General features: G+C 37.6%; 1 protein-coding gene across 4 annotated transcripts in view; it reads right to left on the reverse strand.

Annotated features, from left to right (window-relative positions):
* aplp2 (amyloid beta (A4) precursor-like protein 2) overlaps positions 1–12323 on the reverse strand; it is a 72382-nt gene extending 60059 nt beyond the window's left edge. For all 4 annotated transcript variants that reach the window (XM_047822288.1, XM_047822286.1, XM_047822287.1 and 1 more), the window contains exon 1: positions 12053–12323. In XM_047822288.1, the coding sequence (XP_047678244.1) occupies positions 12053–12124 (72 nt within the window). In that variant the 5' untranslated portion in view covers positions 12125–12323. The remainder of the gene's footprint in view (positions 1–12052) is intronic.
* Between the last annotated feature and the right edge of the window lie 5672 nt (positions 12324–17995).

Raw genomic sequence — 17995 nt, forward strand, 5'->3', positions numbered from 1 at the left:
CACAAACACACACACACACAGGCAGACACAAACACACACACACACAGGCAGACACAAACACACCCACACACAGGCAGACACAAACACACCCACACACAGGCAGACACAAACACACACACACACAGGCAGACACAAACACACCCACACACAGGCAGACACAAACACACCCACACAGGCAGACACAAACACACCCACACAGGCAGACACAAACACACCCACACAGGCAGACACAAACACACCCACACAGGCAGACACACACAGTGTGCATAATACTTAATTAACAGTGTGTGATTAAGTATTTACAGTTGTACGAGTATGGTCTGCATGGAAGACTCATCAGAAGGTAACCAATACATGAATAAAGTAGGGAACAAACTCTATTTCTGTATTTGCTTTAACCCAGAAGCCATTTTTGTGCTTGACAATTCAATCTACAAAGTGGGTAAAAACCTTGACAACCATGTAATGTGTGCTTTATTAGCAATAAGCTATCATGCTAGTCTACTGTATGGTCAGAACATGTGTACATTGCTATATACATTATATTACTATATATTTATTTACTGTTGACCATGTGTGTGACCACATTGTGTTCAGCTTATGCTGTGAAATCAAAGTTGAGGAGCCCTTCCAGAGTGGGAAATCAGAGTTAAGCAGGCATTTTCTTTGATTTTAGAGTAGCGGTGGATCAATGCAGCTGTGTAAGTGCGGCATCAGGGGCATCAGGGGCTTTTCTGTGCAGTGAAATACTGGAGGCAATAAAATGTGGATGAACAATATAGACACAAATATTTACTATAGAACAATATAATTACCATATTTTGTTGAAATTTTAGGATAAGCCAGACCACACATGTAATAATGTCCTGTGCTACATACTCACAAGATGCAAACAGAGATTATTTTCTTGCCTAGCCCTAGCAATGATGAAGCTTCACTTCCTGTTTACAGTAACCAACACAACTCTCATTTTGAATGCAGCTTTTCATGGCTGGTCTCACAAGTGGCCCTCTATGGACTCACTTGCTCCATGCCCTTGCCTTGTTGTGCTTTACTGCTTTAACCAATCTAGCCTCAACTAGTTAATCTCTTGATCTGCCACTCTACCTTTTATTCTTTCTAAGTTCAGGTCATGTGACTGAGCAGGCAACCTTAGTTCTCTTTATCCACCCTTAGAATCCACATTGCTGTGAGAGGATTACATTCCACACATAACCAGGCCAGATGTTAAGGACAAAAATAGACATTGATCCTCTGCTCTGCTCCAGGAACCAACAGTCTACACCTGAGTCTTAATTAAGTCTGCCTGTTCTCACACAGTGAAAAGAGTCCACTGGATTTACACTTATAAAATCTATTTCCTAGAATCGTTTAAAATAATTAACACACTTTTCAATCCCCATTTTTCTTGCAATGTCTCTCACAGTGGCTGAAGCATGAAAGGTGGTCTCTCTCTGGCTAGATTGCTCATCATCTGTAGACAATAGGCTGTTAGTATCGATTATGTCCTTAGAATGTCCCCTTGTTTGCAATTAAATGTCACAGGAACTCAACAGGAATACCAGAAGAAACCAGAGTTTGTTATATAAATTCCTAAAAGCAGCATTGTGAAACCCTTAAAAAATATTTCAGACATTTGTCCTTGTTGTGACCCTGTCTGAATCAATACGAAAAGCTAATCAGAACAGCTGCAGGATACAATGATAATTAAAATAGAATATCCTACAAAAAACACTACAATCCTACAATCAACCACTAATTCTTGAGATATTGTACCTAGCGGCATAGGCAAAAATATAAAAAGAATAAGGCCAAATGTAACTCTTCAGTCTCTACCACCACAAAGTTCCACTGTGTGGCTATTGTTCTCAGGGTGATGAACGGTTCTAGGATTTAGCCAAATGTGTTTTACAAAGTTGAGTTTCATCAGAGCCTTACTTAGCATCTGCTGAGTCTTCAACATGCCTTTCAACAAATTTCAAATACGAGTTCATCAATAAGTTTAACCTCAGTCTAGAAAACTGTTCCTAACCATCACTAGTTGGCAAATGTGTGATCAGTGCTTGTTGTGAATCACTGTGGAAAGAAAAACGAGGTGTTAATGAGCCATGCAGACAAGACGGTGTACAAAATGTACAGACGGCTTGGGGGTGATATTCTGTCCTTGAGACTGGGTTTCTCCATGATGTTGTGAATATCAACTCCACACCCCTGCTCAAAAGTGACAAAGAGCCAAAGAACACAGCCTCTGTGTGAGTACATTTATCAGTTTGTTGAGACAAAATGTCCAAAAGATAACAAAAAGAATGATAAATAACCCTGTTATGACATGTAGCTGATCCCTATTAACATAGACCCTAAAATGCATGCATTTATACTGTGTACACAGACACACGCACGCAGGCACAAGCACGGAGGCACACGCACGGAGGCACAAGCACGCAGGCACACGCACGCAGGCACACGCACGCAGGCACACGCACGCAGGCACACGCACGCAGGCACACGCACGCAGGCACACGCACGCAGGCACACGCACGCAGGCACACGCACGGAGGCACACGCACGGAGGCACACGCACGCACGAACACGCACGCACGAACACGCACGCACGAACACGCACGCACGAACACGCACGCACGAACACGCACGCACGAACACGCACGCACGAACACGCACGCACGAACACGCACGCACGAACACGCAGACATGCACGCAGGTACACGCACGCACGCAGCCACGCGCGCAGACACACACACACACCCTAAATAACAATTCAACTGTAAGCCCAGATTTGATATCTAATTAAAAAATACTTAGATTTTGTAGTATTCATTGATTTAGTACTCAAATCATTGTGTACAGTGTAATTGATTGTTTACACATTTGTAGTAGGACATACAGTACTTGAATTTGATAGTAATGCAATGTGTAATTTAGTTGCAGTAAATCGCTTAAAAATACAGTACGTTTTTGTTATGACCATGCCTTTTTATCCCCACAGAGACAGAAATTGAATCTTTTGAAAGTTTCTTATTTCACCCACCTGCTTCCCTGGTTGACCCTTGCAAATTCTGACTACACAGACCTTTATTGACTCTTGCAAATTCTTCCACCTTTACCTCTTTTATTGTTGTTTTGACTCACCCAGGAGGCTGTTGAGGCCATTGAAACATCAGTTCAACAGGGCTTTTTTTCTTTTTTACATGTTAGCTACTAATTAGCTACTTTTCTACCTACAACATTCTGCACTGCACAGAGAGGCACCACAGACTAGGGATCTTTTCAGCAGCGAAGAAAGAAGTAGTTGAGAAGAGTACCAGTCTAATAAATCTGGTGAATTCAACTGTTGAGAATCAGGGATCTGTGTACTCTTAACTTTAGCTTTCTATTATGCTAACTTGGCTACCTCTATGGGGTGTTTGTGAGCAATGAAAAGTTTAAAAGTTTGATTAGACATCTACATGGCCTTAATGTTACAGACTATCTCAAAATACAGATCAAATACAAAATACAGTTACATTCATGTGATAAATTAGCTTAAGTTCCTTGAGCGTTTCTTAATTGTTTTGTTTTTATTGACTTGCAGTTCCCAGAAAGAGATGGGAGAGAAATGTTCCTGAATTTCATATATTTCTGTTTTCATAAAACAGAAACATCACTGTCAATTTGGGAAATGTTATAAGCCCATCTCTATACATTCTACACAAAATGTACCATGCTACAGTGCCCATCTGTCCAGCAGCTTAGGCTGGGCTAAGACTGTTATGTAACAGGGCATTCATCCCAAGCACACCAGCAAATTGACATCTGAATGGCTAAAGCAAACAAAAAAGTATCAAGTCAATGTTCAGACCTCAATTTCCTTGAGATACTGTGATTGGATCTTAAGGGAGCTGCACATAAACAAATGCCCTCAAACATGAAACAAAAAAGGAAGTAACAAATATAAGACCCACAATTTCCCACAAAAATGTGAGAGAAACTCCTACAGAGAATGTATATTTCAAGTTTCTGTTAAAGGATGTCCTATATGTTACAGGTTTATATTTTGGGAGGAAAATGACAAAATATTGCACTAAAATGTGTTTTAGGTTTTTCCTGTCAGTCTACTCTCCAGATGGTGGACTGCAGGTTCATTTGGTTTAAGGTCTTATGTTAAGGACAGTCTCAGTGTTTATTCATGCATTTTTTTTTTCTAAAGCATTTTGATGCACTGGGAGGTTTGGATGCGCGGTCATAGCTGGTCATCTTAATTGCCAGAGTCCCTGCTTGGACTCAATGTGTATAGTCCAGTGTTGTGTTGTAACGAATTAAAAATACTTCATTACTGTACTTAAGTAAAAATGCACATCTCTGTACTTTACTTCGCTATTTAAATTTGTCAACTTTCACTTTTACTCCACTACATTTCCGAGATAAAATGTATACTTTTACTCCGTTATATTTCCACTAAGCATCTTCGTTACTACAAAATAAAATCAGAAGAAAATGTGTGTGACTGCAATAAGAGAGTTTTGGCGAATCACTGCTCCTAGATTGCATTACGCACGCTCTACGAAGAAGCACAGGTATGCGCAGCGTGCACACGCAGTCAGAGCTGGAGGCATTTATCTACAACGGTAATCGGCGGAAAGCCGCAAAGACGGCAACCAAAAGCAGGAAAATTTCACTATTCTTATTACCAGAGTTGATAGTACAAACAAAATATTAATGCAAACAATCCATTCAATACTAAATAAAAATAATATTTATTGATTTGGTCTTTGTCTTGTAAATATTTGTTTATTAATGACTGCATTCATTGGACACACTGTTTGTAGAGAATGCACACATACATAAACTGATTTGATTCAAGACTGGCATCATTACATCATGCATAAAATTTTGGTGTCCACTTTTGCCATTTAATAATAGCATAACTTTTGGCTTACTATGTAGTCATATAATATATGATATAAAACTCTTCTTGTTTTAAATTCTCACTGAGGGCTAAAACCCCGAAAGATGAAATCCTAGAACCGCCCCTGCTCTTATGCCTACAGTAAATCACTGAAATTTTACTTTTACTTCAAATACTTAAGTACATTAAATTTCAGAAAATGACTCGATACTTAAGTACAGTAAATATCAGATACTTTAAGAATTTTACTTGAGTAATATTCTAAAAGGTGACTTTCACTTCTACCAAAGTCTTTTCTAGTACGATACTTGCACTTTTACTCAAGTATTGCTTTTTAATACTTTATACAACACTGGTATAGTCCTTATTATATGACAATAAGCATGCCTAATAATCTCTCTCATATTTACTGTCTCTCGTACTCTCTGTATAGCTACACATTATACTCTTGAGATACTAGTCATCCTAATGCCCAACACGGCTGGAGTATGGCCTGTTGCCGAGTATGGCCCCACGTGGACAGCCTAAAGATACATTACTAGAGATGCTCCGATCAGCATTTTTGGGGCCGATTGCAGATCACAGAATGACTATAATCTAGATCTATAATTTAGATCTATAATCTAGCAGAGTTTTTAGCAATGAAATTAACTCTAAATTAACTGTATTGAGAAAAAAAAATGTATTAATAGTCTACAGTCAAGACTTTGAAGAACCACCAAGTGTTTATTTTAGAAAATGAGAACTCAAGGCTACTGTAATCCATCTTTCCCAAATAAGGCAGAGTAACTTAAAATTATTCCAAACAAAGAGTGGTCAGGCAGACCAACACACATCAGATCAGCTTAATGGGATGTAGCCTCTTAATACACTGATTACATTTTTTAATTGGCAGCAAAATGTAAAACTTGTTACACCAAAATTGGCTACTGCCACAAAGGACAAAACTATGGCAAGTGTTATTTTTTCCTGTTATTATTATGAACGTCTAATGTAGTCGAGGAACCAACTACATCAGATCCAAAAAAATAAAATAATGAAAGCTACTGTAAGCCAATGCCATCCTTTCTAAATAACAAGGCAGAGAAACAAGGAGGCCAAGCAGATAGTTACCAAACAGATGAACTTGGGATGGTATGAGGTTACCATGTAAAATGTAAATAAAAGTGTTAAAATAGTTACTACATTTACAAATTTTTATAAATCTAAAATATATTTATATTAAATTTATTTTAATATATTTTTTTGTGAAGCTAATCAGTTAGGTATTTCCTGCCTGGGGGGATCGTTTCGTGGATCAAGGCAGCTTAGCAGGCGACGGAACCCTTTATCCTCCACAACGGATAGAGGTTGTTCGTCGAGGCAAATTATGAATTCCATAATTCTTAACGATGATAATGATGATATTATTATGATAACATCAATGTCTATTTTGTCTAGAATTAATTACCTGGTTTCTTTTTGGCAATAAAGTACAGTACATAGAAATAGAGGAGAAATCTGTTATGCAAGTCTAAAACCTTCCACTTATTCTCCTTTATGTGGACAGTGTGTCTCCATAAACTCTAGCAAATTATTTTCTTTGATTAAATTAAACTGGTTCTGTCCCCACAGCTGCAGAAAATCTACACTAGTATATAACCCTTTTGCATGCATCAGATTTATCTCATTGATGAGGGAAACTACATAACAATAAGTGTTTGTGTTTGTCTTGTAGCTATTTATAAAAATATGGCCACCACATGCAAATCCAACCTAGTGAGTCAGAACCTAATTTATATATACAGTTCTAACGTACGGATTCGCACAGAACCTGGGGGGTGGGGGTTGTTACACAAATAATATATATTTGTGTAAATCCATGAGCAAAACGACAACTGTAAATATAAATTAGGTTCTGATATATTCTTATATATATACACATGCATACACAGTACGATTCTAAGCCATTTGCAAAGTCACTAATATTTCTGTAAATTTCTGATGTTGGCCTGATTACTTAATTAAATATAAATAAATAAATCATTTGGAATTTTGCCTCAGGCAATGGTATTAATGTTTGCTAAATAAGGGGTACCTTTAGTTTATTTAACGATTTATTATTTTACATACCATAAGCAATGTGGCATGTGCATAAACTAAAACTTTGCAATTTTCATTGGGGCTCGACTTAAATTAAGTAAAGTGCATAATATTGTAATGTTCGGGTGATATATGCTGTTATGCTTCAGGCGTTAGTATGGTTTGTTACTGTGAATTCTGCTGCTGTATTGTATGTAAACTGTTTTGATTACTAAAAGAATACAAATGCACATAGTGAGTTTTTATTGCTTGAAATTGTTGTTTATATTTATTGGACACAGATAATATTTAATTACGATCATCTGCAGATATAGATATAAATGCATCAGTCACACAGTCAGCACATGAAGAGCTCTTGTTTAAAAATGCCTGTATATCCACCCACATGGACTGTAGTGCTTATTATAAAGAATGTTTGAGGTAGAGTATCATAGATTATTTATATTATTCATACAATATTTACAGGTCCAGCGTAGTTATATAAGGATGATTACATGCATCTTACTATTGTATTCATCTTATTTTTTGCATTCTGACAAAAGAAGCTCTTAGGTTAAAATCGCTTAATTTAAAGAAACCACTAAAGCAGCACAGAAAAAATTCTATGGATATTTTTCATTTACAGCATTTAGCAGCTTGTAGCAAATTTTAGCTTTATAAGTAGTCCAAAACTACTTGGAAATATACTTGGGTATCAACCGTTACAGCAATGTGAATTGTAGCAGTTAAACTACAATGTACATTTCCTGAAAAAAATGTGAATGGTGCTTGCATGTGGCAAGTTCCCCTCATCGGGCTGAGTGTTTTGATACATGACATGTTCATGTTGTGCTAACTTTTTGATTTCGCTTATTTTGGGGCGGGGCTACACGTGACGTCAGTTTCCCTCATCGGGCTGGGGGCCAATACTTTTGGAATCATTGGATAGTGTGGAGTTGATAGTTACATGTATTGAGAGTCTCCTTTACATCTACAGTCACTAGGAGAACACTGAAGACAAGCCGTGCCTGAGCTCTGCTCACGCTGCGCGTGAGAGCTTAAAGGAATTTTAGGAATTTCCCATTCATTTCTATGGGATTTTTGTGGCCGCTTTTTCGTCTGCTGTGCGAACATCATTGGTTGGATTGCTTTTAAAAAAAGTCATAGCACACCTCTACTCAATAAGCCGGTCGATTTGACGCCTCATTCATGGGTCTAGGCCAAAAGCTGCAGGACAAGTTACGTGCTGAAATTTTGTGTGTAAGAAGTATAATAATAAGTATGCAGGATAACAAGAATGTTGCTTTGCAAGCACCATTAATAACAAATTTCTATGTGCAGTCTTCCCCCACACAACCTCTGTGACAAAAAATAAAACAACATTTAAAATATATAGTCATTGGATATACTACAAGCTCACAATGATGCTGATAATGATAAATAATGTGAAACAGTGTGTTTTTGGGTCATGATGAACTTCAACACAGCAGATAGATAAGAAAACCGACAGGCTGTAATAGGGGCAAGGTTAGAAACAAATAACAGTTTCTCAAACCATGAGTCAAATCAAGCTCCAACATTATAGTACTCACCAGTGAGTGAATTTCTACTACTGACTTCCTTATATGAAAAGGCAGCCATTAGCCACCCCGTTACATCGCAGCATAAAACTTTAATAGTATGTTCATTAGTAATTAGTTTAGTGTTCTATGTAAGCTGGTGAGTTCTAGCCACCTGTGATGCAATCTGCTCATTGTGTTTGCAGTTGTTTGCGGACTCTGGCTAGATTTGGTATGTCTGTTCTAAAACAAATCATCAACATAAATATAACAGAAATGAAACTTTGACTATAGACAGCATTACCTCATGCTATTCAGGCAAGTAAAAGGGGACCAATTAGCCTAATAGGTGGAGCAATAGCTTAGGTTTTTCCTTTTATATCCTCATCAACTATAACTCCTACACATTTCCATTTTTCACTGATTCCATGGGTTCTTTCACAAAAAAAAGCCTCAAGAACTAGCTTATTCCACCCATTAAAACTATAAACTAATTTGCATAATATGTGAAACCTACGTCTGTTAAATAATCCTTGGATTTTTGTCCAGTGTTCACTCATTTAATGTTAAACTACTCAGCAATTATTGAAACACAATCATCACCACAAACATGCAGGCATTTGTAAACAATATGACCAACACGAGGTAGAGATTATTTTACTCAAAGAGCTGTAACTCATGCATGCTTATGTGGATTTGCAAGAAATCTGAAAAGCATAAATAAGGCAGAAGTCAGAGCAAGCTTGGGATGTAGTCATACAAAGGGGAAGGTGCGAAGGCTAAACAACTTTTTCTTGGCAACTTTAAGACTTTTCAAGCATAGAATTTAGTGATCAATGTCCCTGAGTGCTATTGGTCAATCAACAGATATTTGTCAGGGCTAACATTGGGAATGTTTAAGCTTGTCAGTTTGGTTACAAACTCATTGTTATGTAATGAGATGGGTGAAACTTAATATTTGGCCATACATAAGCAAGCATATCATTTGTGAAAAACAAATCTGTCTACTAAATATTCTTCAGGTTATGTTGTTTGCATTTAAATTTAAGGCCTTACCCAGAGCCACATAGAAACGTGTTTTGAAGTCTTTATCAATGAATACATTAACTACAATACAGAATAACATCCACCTAAAACTCAGTTTGGGTTTTATTTGCACACCAACCTATAAAAAACTGGCTTCGCATTATTAATCTTTGTCCACTTAAATCTGAGATAATTTGCACAATACGCAGCTCCATATTAGCGATTACCTAGTCTAAGTATTTCTGGCCAACATTTCACAAATTGATGTTTGAATACTTTGTGTGAATTTCAATAACTACCCAAATTATGTTGACAATGGTGAACATTACAGCCTCCACATTACAGCCTCCACATGTTAGCCAAATCTAAAACTAATGTGATCTGATAATATGGATTTGAACCAAACTTGAAGATGTCTGCTCAGGTTGGGACATGGTCAATGAATAGCTGTTTTTTAGACTGTAAATCTGCTTGAGCTGAGATTTGGTATGCTACATCAATCTGCTAAAATGTAGTTTTGCATATATATAAGCACATCTTGAAAAAAGAAGCACTGTAGAATTTCTTGTTTGTTTTGATTCCTTGGCTCAAACCATATACATTTGGGGTCAAAATACAAGAGAGAGTGAACCTAAATAAATATGAAAAAAGACTGACATTTGTGAACAGTAAGGCTGCCAATTAATCTAAGTGGATTTCAAGAATGCCTGCATGTAATTACAAAAAACTAAAAATAAACACCTATGGGAAAAGAACATGGTGTGATATGCGAAGGTTGGGCGTTAATCTTTGGAAAAAGGAAGAAATAAATTGCAATGGTTAGTTATCAGGAACAAGTACAGGAATAAGTCTAATCAAGCTGAAATTTGTAAAACACCATAAATTGAGCTGATGAAATGCTAGAAATGTTTCTAGATCTCCTTTGTCAAACTGTATGTGCATCTTCAGGCTTCATTCCGTTTACAAACTTTAAAACATATTATAGAATGAATAAAATATTAAATATATAATTAGGTCTGGTAAACGAGATGCCCGAAAAGGTTTCTTTCCGGTGCTAAAATGTTTGGTAACACTTTTTTTAATAGACTTGGCCGCTGACATCTCTAGCAGGCTTTAATCCACTTGTCCTTTCCTAATGAAGTTGTGGACTTGGCAAAATCTGCAGAACCCCCTGCTATTTATCATCACCAATCCACAAAATCTCCCTTGTTCAAATCCTCCTATCTCCCCCTGTTGGAGGCTTTGTGTGTGTGTGTGTGTGTGTGTGTGTGTGTGTGTGTGTGTGTGTGTGTGTGTGTGTGTGTGTAATAGATTAAAAAAAGCTAACATTTTTAGACATGCAGGTTTCATATTTCCCAGTTTACTGTTAATAATATAAAAGTAGGAAAGGGTAAATGAGAGAAATCTTAGAATTCTTATTTTAGATAAAAGAGCTTTTATGTAAAACAATCTATATTTGTTTACCAGTTGTTGTTTATATATGTTTTTTTTATAACAGATGTTACATCCAGTATTTTTTAAGTGAAAGCTACAAGGTGTAAATCATTTTCATTGTTTTATTTTTTTTCATATGGTAATGATTTTAGAGTAGCTCATATTTATTTTTTTAATAAGACTTGGTTATAATTTCATATACTGAGGATTTACTAATGATACTAATGATCACAGTAGTCTTGTCCATCTCCGTTTGATGTAAAGTAAGGCAGGAAACTAGAGACAGGAAACAGCAATAACTCAGATTACCTTACATAATACCACCATGAAGAGGGACAGTGATCAGTTCAGTATTGCAGCAAAATGATCATTATTTACTTTAACAGGATTCACTTTATATCCGGGTAATTCTCAAATATATATATATCTTACAGATAGACAGGGAAGGTTAACATTGACAAAATCCTACACTGTGATTATATTGCCAGTGTAACACGCTATGACATGTCTGGCAACATATTTCATATCTATTGCATATTGGTTACTTTCTTACTTTCAGTATAGTATTGACATGAATTCAGATTCATTGGGTCTTAGGAAGTCTTATATAGATTAGTTAAGTGAAATTAATCAGCAAAACAATACAATAAACCTGAGACTAGTCAAATAACAAGCAATAAATTATGGGTTATTGGAGGTCTATTTACATATTGCATCCTTATGTAAGATCAGTAAAGGGAAAAGGGAAAATTGTTATCCTTAAAAATAATGAAACCATGCAAAAAAAAAAAAAAAAAGCTGTTATTTTTTTTTGCCCCACAGCATGGATAAAAACAAATAACTCATTGCAACCTAAAGCAAAATCCAGGCAATGGGTTGACCTAAAATATAAGCCTGTGTCGTATATAGGGAAATAAAGTCATTGAAGGCATTTCACAATTTAGGGAAAACATTCCAATGTAAAATATGAGCAAGCTTTAAAGAATGCGCTACGAGGACAATAACAATACGTTCGAAAATATATTTCCGCTGTTCGCAATCAGTGAAAGAGCTGCGTGTCAAAGCCTACCTCCATATATCCAGCCAGACCAGGGACAACGATTCCCAAAATCAAAATAGACACCGCCGGGATTGGATCCATCTCCCAAACAGCGTCCGGCTTCTACTCTGCTTAAAGGATTCTGTCACCAGCCTTTACACCGCAGCAGTTGTTCAACTGCTCCCTAGTTAAATCGTCGATCCTCTCGGAAAAGTGTTCTTTTCTTTCCACACGAACAACGCATGTAGCTAAAGCAGCCACTGCGTGTGCGTTCGGCTAATCACGGAATGTACTGCGCCGTCTCCTGTCAGACGTCCAATCAGCGTTCAGCACCCCGCCTACACGCGATCGCGCGCCTCCTACTGGTTACTTCGCATGATCAGACTCAGAATCAGACTCAAAATCGGTTTTATTCGCCAAGTGTGCACAGACACACACATACATATACATTTATACATACGTACGTACATAATACATACAGTAGCAATCAGAAATATTCATCCCCCAAAGAGTTTTAAGGATTTTAGAATAAAAATCTTTTCAAAGTGCGGGATTCTGCTTTGGATGACTTCTTTATGAGTTAAGTGATGCATGAAATCAACTCAGAAAATGGATGATGTAGTATTTGTGTGTAACAGTATATTTTGTTAAGATAGCCATGTTACAATTATTCAACCCCTTTATATTGTTATTTTTAAAGCTTTTATGGCCTGAAGTGGAGCTGAAACATCATTAAGCCTTTGGGAACTCTATAACAATCCTTCATTTGCTTCAGCTGTGATGCATATATAAACCCCAACCATGAAGGAGTTCAAGGTGAGTTGCAATCATGGGAAAGACAAAGGAGCTTCCACAAAAGCTGAGAGAGGAGATTATTTCATCACACCTGAAGGGCCTTGGGTATAAGAAGATTTCCAAAATATTTAACATTCCAAGAGACACCATTGGGAGCATTATAAGGAAGTTTAAAACTTATGGAACAGCTGCAAACCTTCCTGGCCATGAAAAAAGCCCACAATTTCATCAAATGCCCTTAGCAACTTAGTCAGGACAGCTAAGTCCCCCTGTGTGACTGCAAGAAAGCTACAGGATGACCTGATGAGAGCTGGTACAAGTGCTTCAGTGGCAACTATAAGATGTGCACTGAATAATCAAGGACTTCATGGCCGGACCCCAAGACGCACTCCACTCTTGACCTCAAGGAACCTCAGGAGTATCTCAAGGACCCTCAGGAGAATATGCCAGGAGGAATTTTGATAAAACTACAGAGTTCTGGGAGACAGTTCTATGGACTGATGAAACCAAACTGGAACTTTTTGGACATATGGACCAGCGGTACATCTGGCGTACAAAAGGTCAGGCTTATGACCAAAACAATACCATCCCCACGGTCAAGCACGGAGGTTGGTCATTGATGTGAGGCTGTTTTTCTGTGGCAGGAACTAGCAATCTTGATCTTGTACCTGGCATCATGGATTCCCAGAAATACCAGGTCATTTTAAAGAAGAACCTGATGCCTTCTGTTGACAAATTAAACCTTGGTGATCATTGGATTTTCCAGCAAGACAATGATCCCAAGCACACGTCCAAATCAACTAATGCTTGGTTGGGGAAAAGATGCTGGAGCGTCCTGGAGTGGGCTACTCAGTCATCAGATTTAAATCCAATTGAAAATCTTTGACCCTGCTTAGACTGCTGCCCCCATGACGCGGCCCCAGATAAGCGGTAGAAACTGGATGGATGAAAAATGCCCATTGAAGTTTGCTCCAATCACTACTCTCTCCCATCTGGGAATACTCTATCACCTCATCTAAGTCACTGCAGAAACTCTTCTTCTATTCTACCTCACAGCCTACGTGTGGAGCACAACCATTGCCGACATTCAACATTACCCCTTCAATTTCTAACATTAAACTGATTACCCTGTCTGACACTCTTTTCACCTCTTAAAGATTCCTCACAAACTCATTGTTCAGGATCACTCTTACCCCATTTCTCTTCATATCCACACCGTTTGTATCCACCTCTGATACTACTGTACGTACTTTGCTCCCCTTTCACCTGGTCTCCTGCACACACAGTATCTCTACCTTCCTTCTCTCCATCATGTCTGCCAGTTCTCTACCTTTCCCTGTCATTGTACCAAAGTTAAGAGAGGAGTCCCTATTCTCAGACCTATAATCCTGCCTTTCCTCTTTTCTCTGGCTGCAAACCCTTCTCCCTCCTCTCCTTCAACCAACAGTAGTCCAATTTCCAACGGCACCCTGTAGGTCAACAGTGCTGGTGGTGGTCGTTGTTAAACTGGGCCTGTGTGGAATTTACACTGACGATTCCCATGGTTAAATTTGGCATGTTTTATGTCAGTTGTCCTTCCTGATGCAATCCGGTTTGGGACCTGCAAAGAAGTCACTGGCTTGCAATTTCTGTGGGTCGATTAAAAATTCAGATGTAAATACTCCACAAAAATATGAGAACTTCAATGTGACAACTTAAATGAGTTTAGACTTCAATATATTAATAGGCCTCTGTGGGTGGGAACCACCTATAAAATCAGCATCTGTAACTCAAATATAAGATATAAACACAAGTCAATAAAAGCTGTTTCTTTAGCTATTAATAAAGCCTACTGCCGAAGAGCAGACAAAGCATATGATTTAATGGGTATGACAATAAATAGGTGGGAAACAAAACAAATTTACATTAGATACACAAAGATCGTGTAGGCACTCACCATGACTAATAATAATAAGTAATTAAAATGTTGAAATTGTTGTGTAAAACTAGCTTTAAGCACTTTTATTTTTGCACCGAAAATTTGAGATAGAAAAGAAGCTCACGAGCATGAAAGCATGGGAGGTTTTCAGAGCAAGTACTGTATGTAATTGAGTGTGTGCTTACAGGTTTCCAAAAAATAAGAACAACGGATTCACGCATGAGCATGGTGATTTTGAGTTTACATACAGTTTCGTGCATGAGCAATTCAAAGTCGTGCACACACAGACTGCAATTGTGTGAGAACAAAAGATATGTGCTTAGTAGCAGCTGAAATCTTTGTCACGGACTGAATTACAGTGTTCTGAACCTTTAGCAGAAAACTAAGTAAGCACCCAGAGGGCACCACTATGTCTGGGAAAGGTACAGACGTCTGGAATAGATCGCGTACTATGTAAATCTTATTTTGACAAGCAAATTAAAAAAACCTGCCCGAGTGGTCACTTGTGCCAATGGAATCAACCTACCAATTGGCATTTACCTCAGAGAGTTGACGTCTAAGAAACAGGTGCGTTAATGTTCCGTATCTTGAAATCCGTTTAATGTCAAATATCACCTTTAAATAATAATATTTTAGCATTTACACACAGCTCATCGCTATTTCTATTGTATAATAGTTAGGGAGGTCCTTGGACATAAGGAGATCTACACAATTTTAAGTAGGTGATTTTAATATTATGGCTGATATTTGTTAAACAATTGTTTGTATACATAGCAACCTTGGTGGCAACCCACATAATTTTTAATTACTTAGGTAACTAGAACTTGTAAAGGGAATTAAAGTAAATGATCATTAATATTTGGTTGCATTGTTTCATATGGCATCACACTGACATCACAAAACTGTTGCATTCCTCTTTTGTAACACCTTTCCAGGCTTGTACTTTTCCCAAGCTTTTTGTCCAGGTGTTGTATGTTTTTTGGGGTTTCTACCTTCAGTCTCCTCTTGAGGTCAAATGCATGCTCAATTGGTTTAAGCTCTGGTGATTCCCTTACCAGCCTTAAACATTTTTCCCCATGGATGAAGTCCTTTGTTGAGCTGGCAGTGTGTCATTATCTTGCTGCATGATGAGGTTGATGCATTTCTTAGTACATTTTTCAGACAAAAAACTTAAGTATTAATGCTGTTGCTACCATCAGGAGTAGATTATAATACCTAACTGACAATAGTTTTAGTCTTTCTCTTCACAGCTCCTTCAATATTTAAAGTAAATTATACTTAAAATTTGGTTGCATCAAGCCTGTAACTCTGGCATCACCAAATTGATTCCTCTTTTGTGATGCTTTTCCAGGATTTTACTGCAGGCATTTTAAAGTCATCTTTTTTTAAGACATTCCAAATTGTTGTATTGTCTATAGTCAATGCTTGTTTAATGATGCAGATTCTTCTCAGCTTGAAAATGGTTGCTTTGCCAGTAAATATAGATAAATAATGCTAACACTGTTCATCATGGAGGTTTGTTTGAGGAAAAGGATGGTCTAGTTGGTCTGATATGCACAGAAATTCCAGATACATTATTCATTTCCAGAATTAAAAGTTATGTTTGCTACACGACCTAGGAGATCTCAAGTGGTCTGCATCAGCTGAAGAAAGGGATTGCAATGGGTCAATTCCTGGCTGATTGTGTGATGAACACAGGGAAGGAACCACATGCTGTCGCAGAAGAGTCTGAAACATTTGCATTAACTCAGCCATGTATCTGTATAAGGGGCCCAACTCCTGCTGCAGAAAACATCCCCCAAACCATGACACTTCTGTCTCCACCTTTCACTGACACACATTTGGTTCATGCTTTCCCCAATGGAACTTAATGTTTACCATCGGACCCAAATAAATTAAACTTACTTTCATCAATAAAGTGATCTTTGCACCAGTTCTCCTATGTCCACATGACAAAGGTTAGTCTAGCCTTTTGATTCTTTCTGCTCACTGAAGAGTGGGCTTTCAGTCCAAATTCTCTTAAACACCAAGATTGTATAAAGAGACAGCTCTTTACTCTGTTCAGAGCTGAACTGGTGAGCAATCTCATCTGCAGTGTTAAACCAATTGTCCATTGAGATTAGGCTGCAAGTTAAATAGGGTTTGTCAAATAATTAAAGAAATTAACACCAGGTGCCAGATTAACACCATTTACTGGAAGGTATCTGATAGTGTTCTCTAATTTTGATCAGTGTTCTTTTTAATTCTCACTGAAGTTTTTTATTCTGTGCTTCCAAATACATGTAACTCAAAATATGCTTAAAAATGTTCTTTTACTCCTGTTTATTTAGGAAATTTAAGTTGTTCTCTACTTTTGATCTCCACTGTATATAAAAACAGATAGAGATAGATAAATAATCTCTTTATTGTTAATATTTTGGATCACCATTTGCATTTTACATTCATTCATACAGCTTCTAGCCTTCTTGAAATAGATTCATACAATTTCTAAATCTATTCTAGTAGAATTTTGTACCATTCACCTATCAGAATATCTTCTAGTTGCTTCAGAGAGATTGGAGCAGGGAACCACCTTCTCTCAGGTCTCTCCAAAAGTTCCCACAGTGATTCAAGTCAGGTGATTATGCTGGCCAGGGAACATGTTGAAGTTCATACTGGTGCTCTTTAAACCAAGACTGAACTGTGTTGGCTGTGTGTATGGGTGTATTATCTTGAATATTGGTATCATTGTTTGAAAACATGATTTGGACCATATGGCACTGATCACTTAGAATTTCAAAATACTTGCTGGCAGTAACATGACCATGTTAGCTAATGATGGGGCCTACAGAATACTAAGATATGGGTGCTAAATTCTTCACAGATCCACACCAGTAGGAACCAGACAGTCCAAGTTGTTTGCTTTCTTGGAGGTTCTCCATACATAAACTCTACCTGCTATTAGGAATACTCTATGATCATATTGATGATTGATCAGACCTAATCACTCAGGTCTTTAGCCGTCCAAGTTTTATGATTATGCCAACAACCTTTTCAAATTTTTGCACTGGTGTCTGTGATTAATGGTTTAGCATTTGCAACTCTTTCATTAATGTTGGCCTTGTAAAGTTCTCTGCAAATTGTTTTTCTGGAACAGGGTCTTTAAGGTGGAAAGGATATTGTGATACTAAGGAGATCCGAAGTCCATGATCCTTACACTAATACAACATTTGTTTGACTGTATATTACAATCACACCCTCTAGTGTCACCCATATGAGGA

The sequence above is a fragment of the Tachysurus fulvidraco genome, chromosome 13, assembly GCF_022655615.1.
Source record: "Tachysurus fulvidraco isolate hzauxx_2018 chromosome 13, HZAU_PFXX_2.0, whole genome shotgun sequence".
Taxonomy (NCBI): Eukaryota; Metazoa; Chordata; class Actinopteri; order Siluriformes; family Bagridae; genus Tachysurus; species Tachysurus fulvidraco.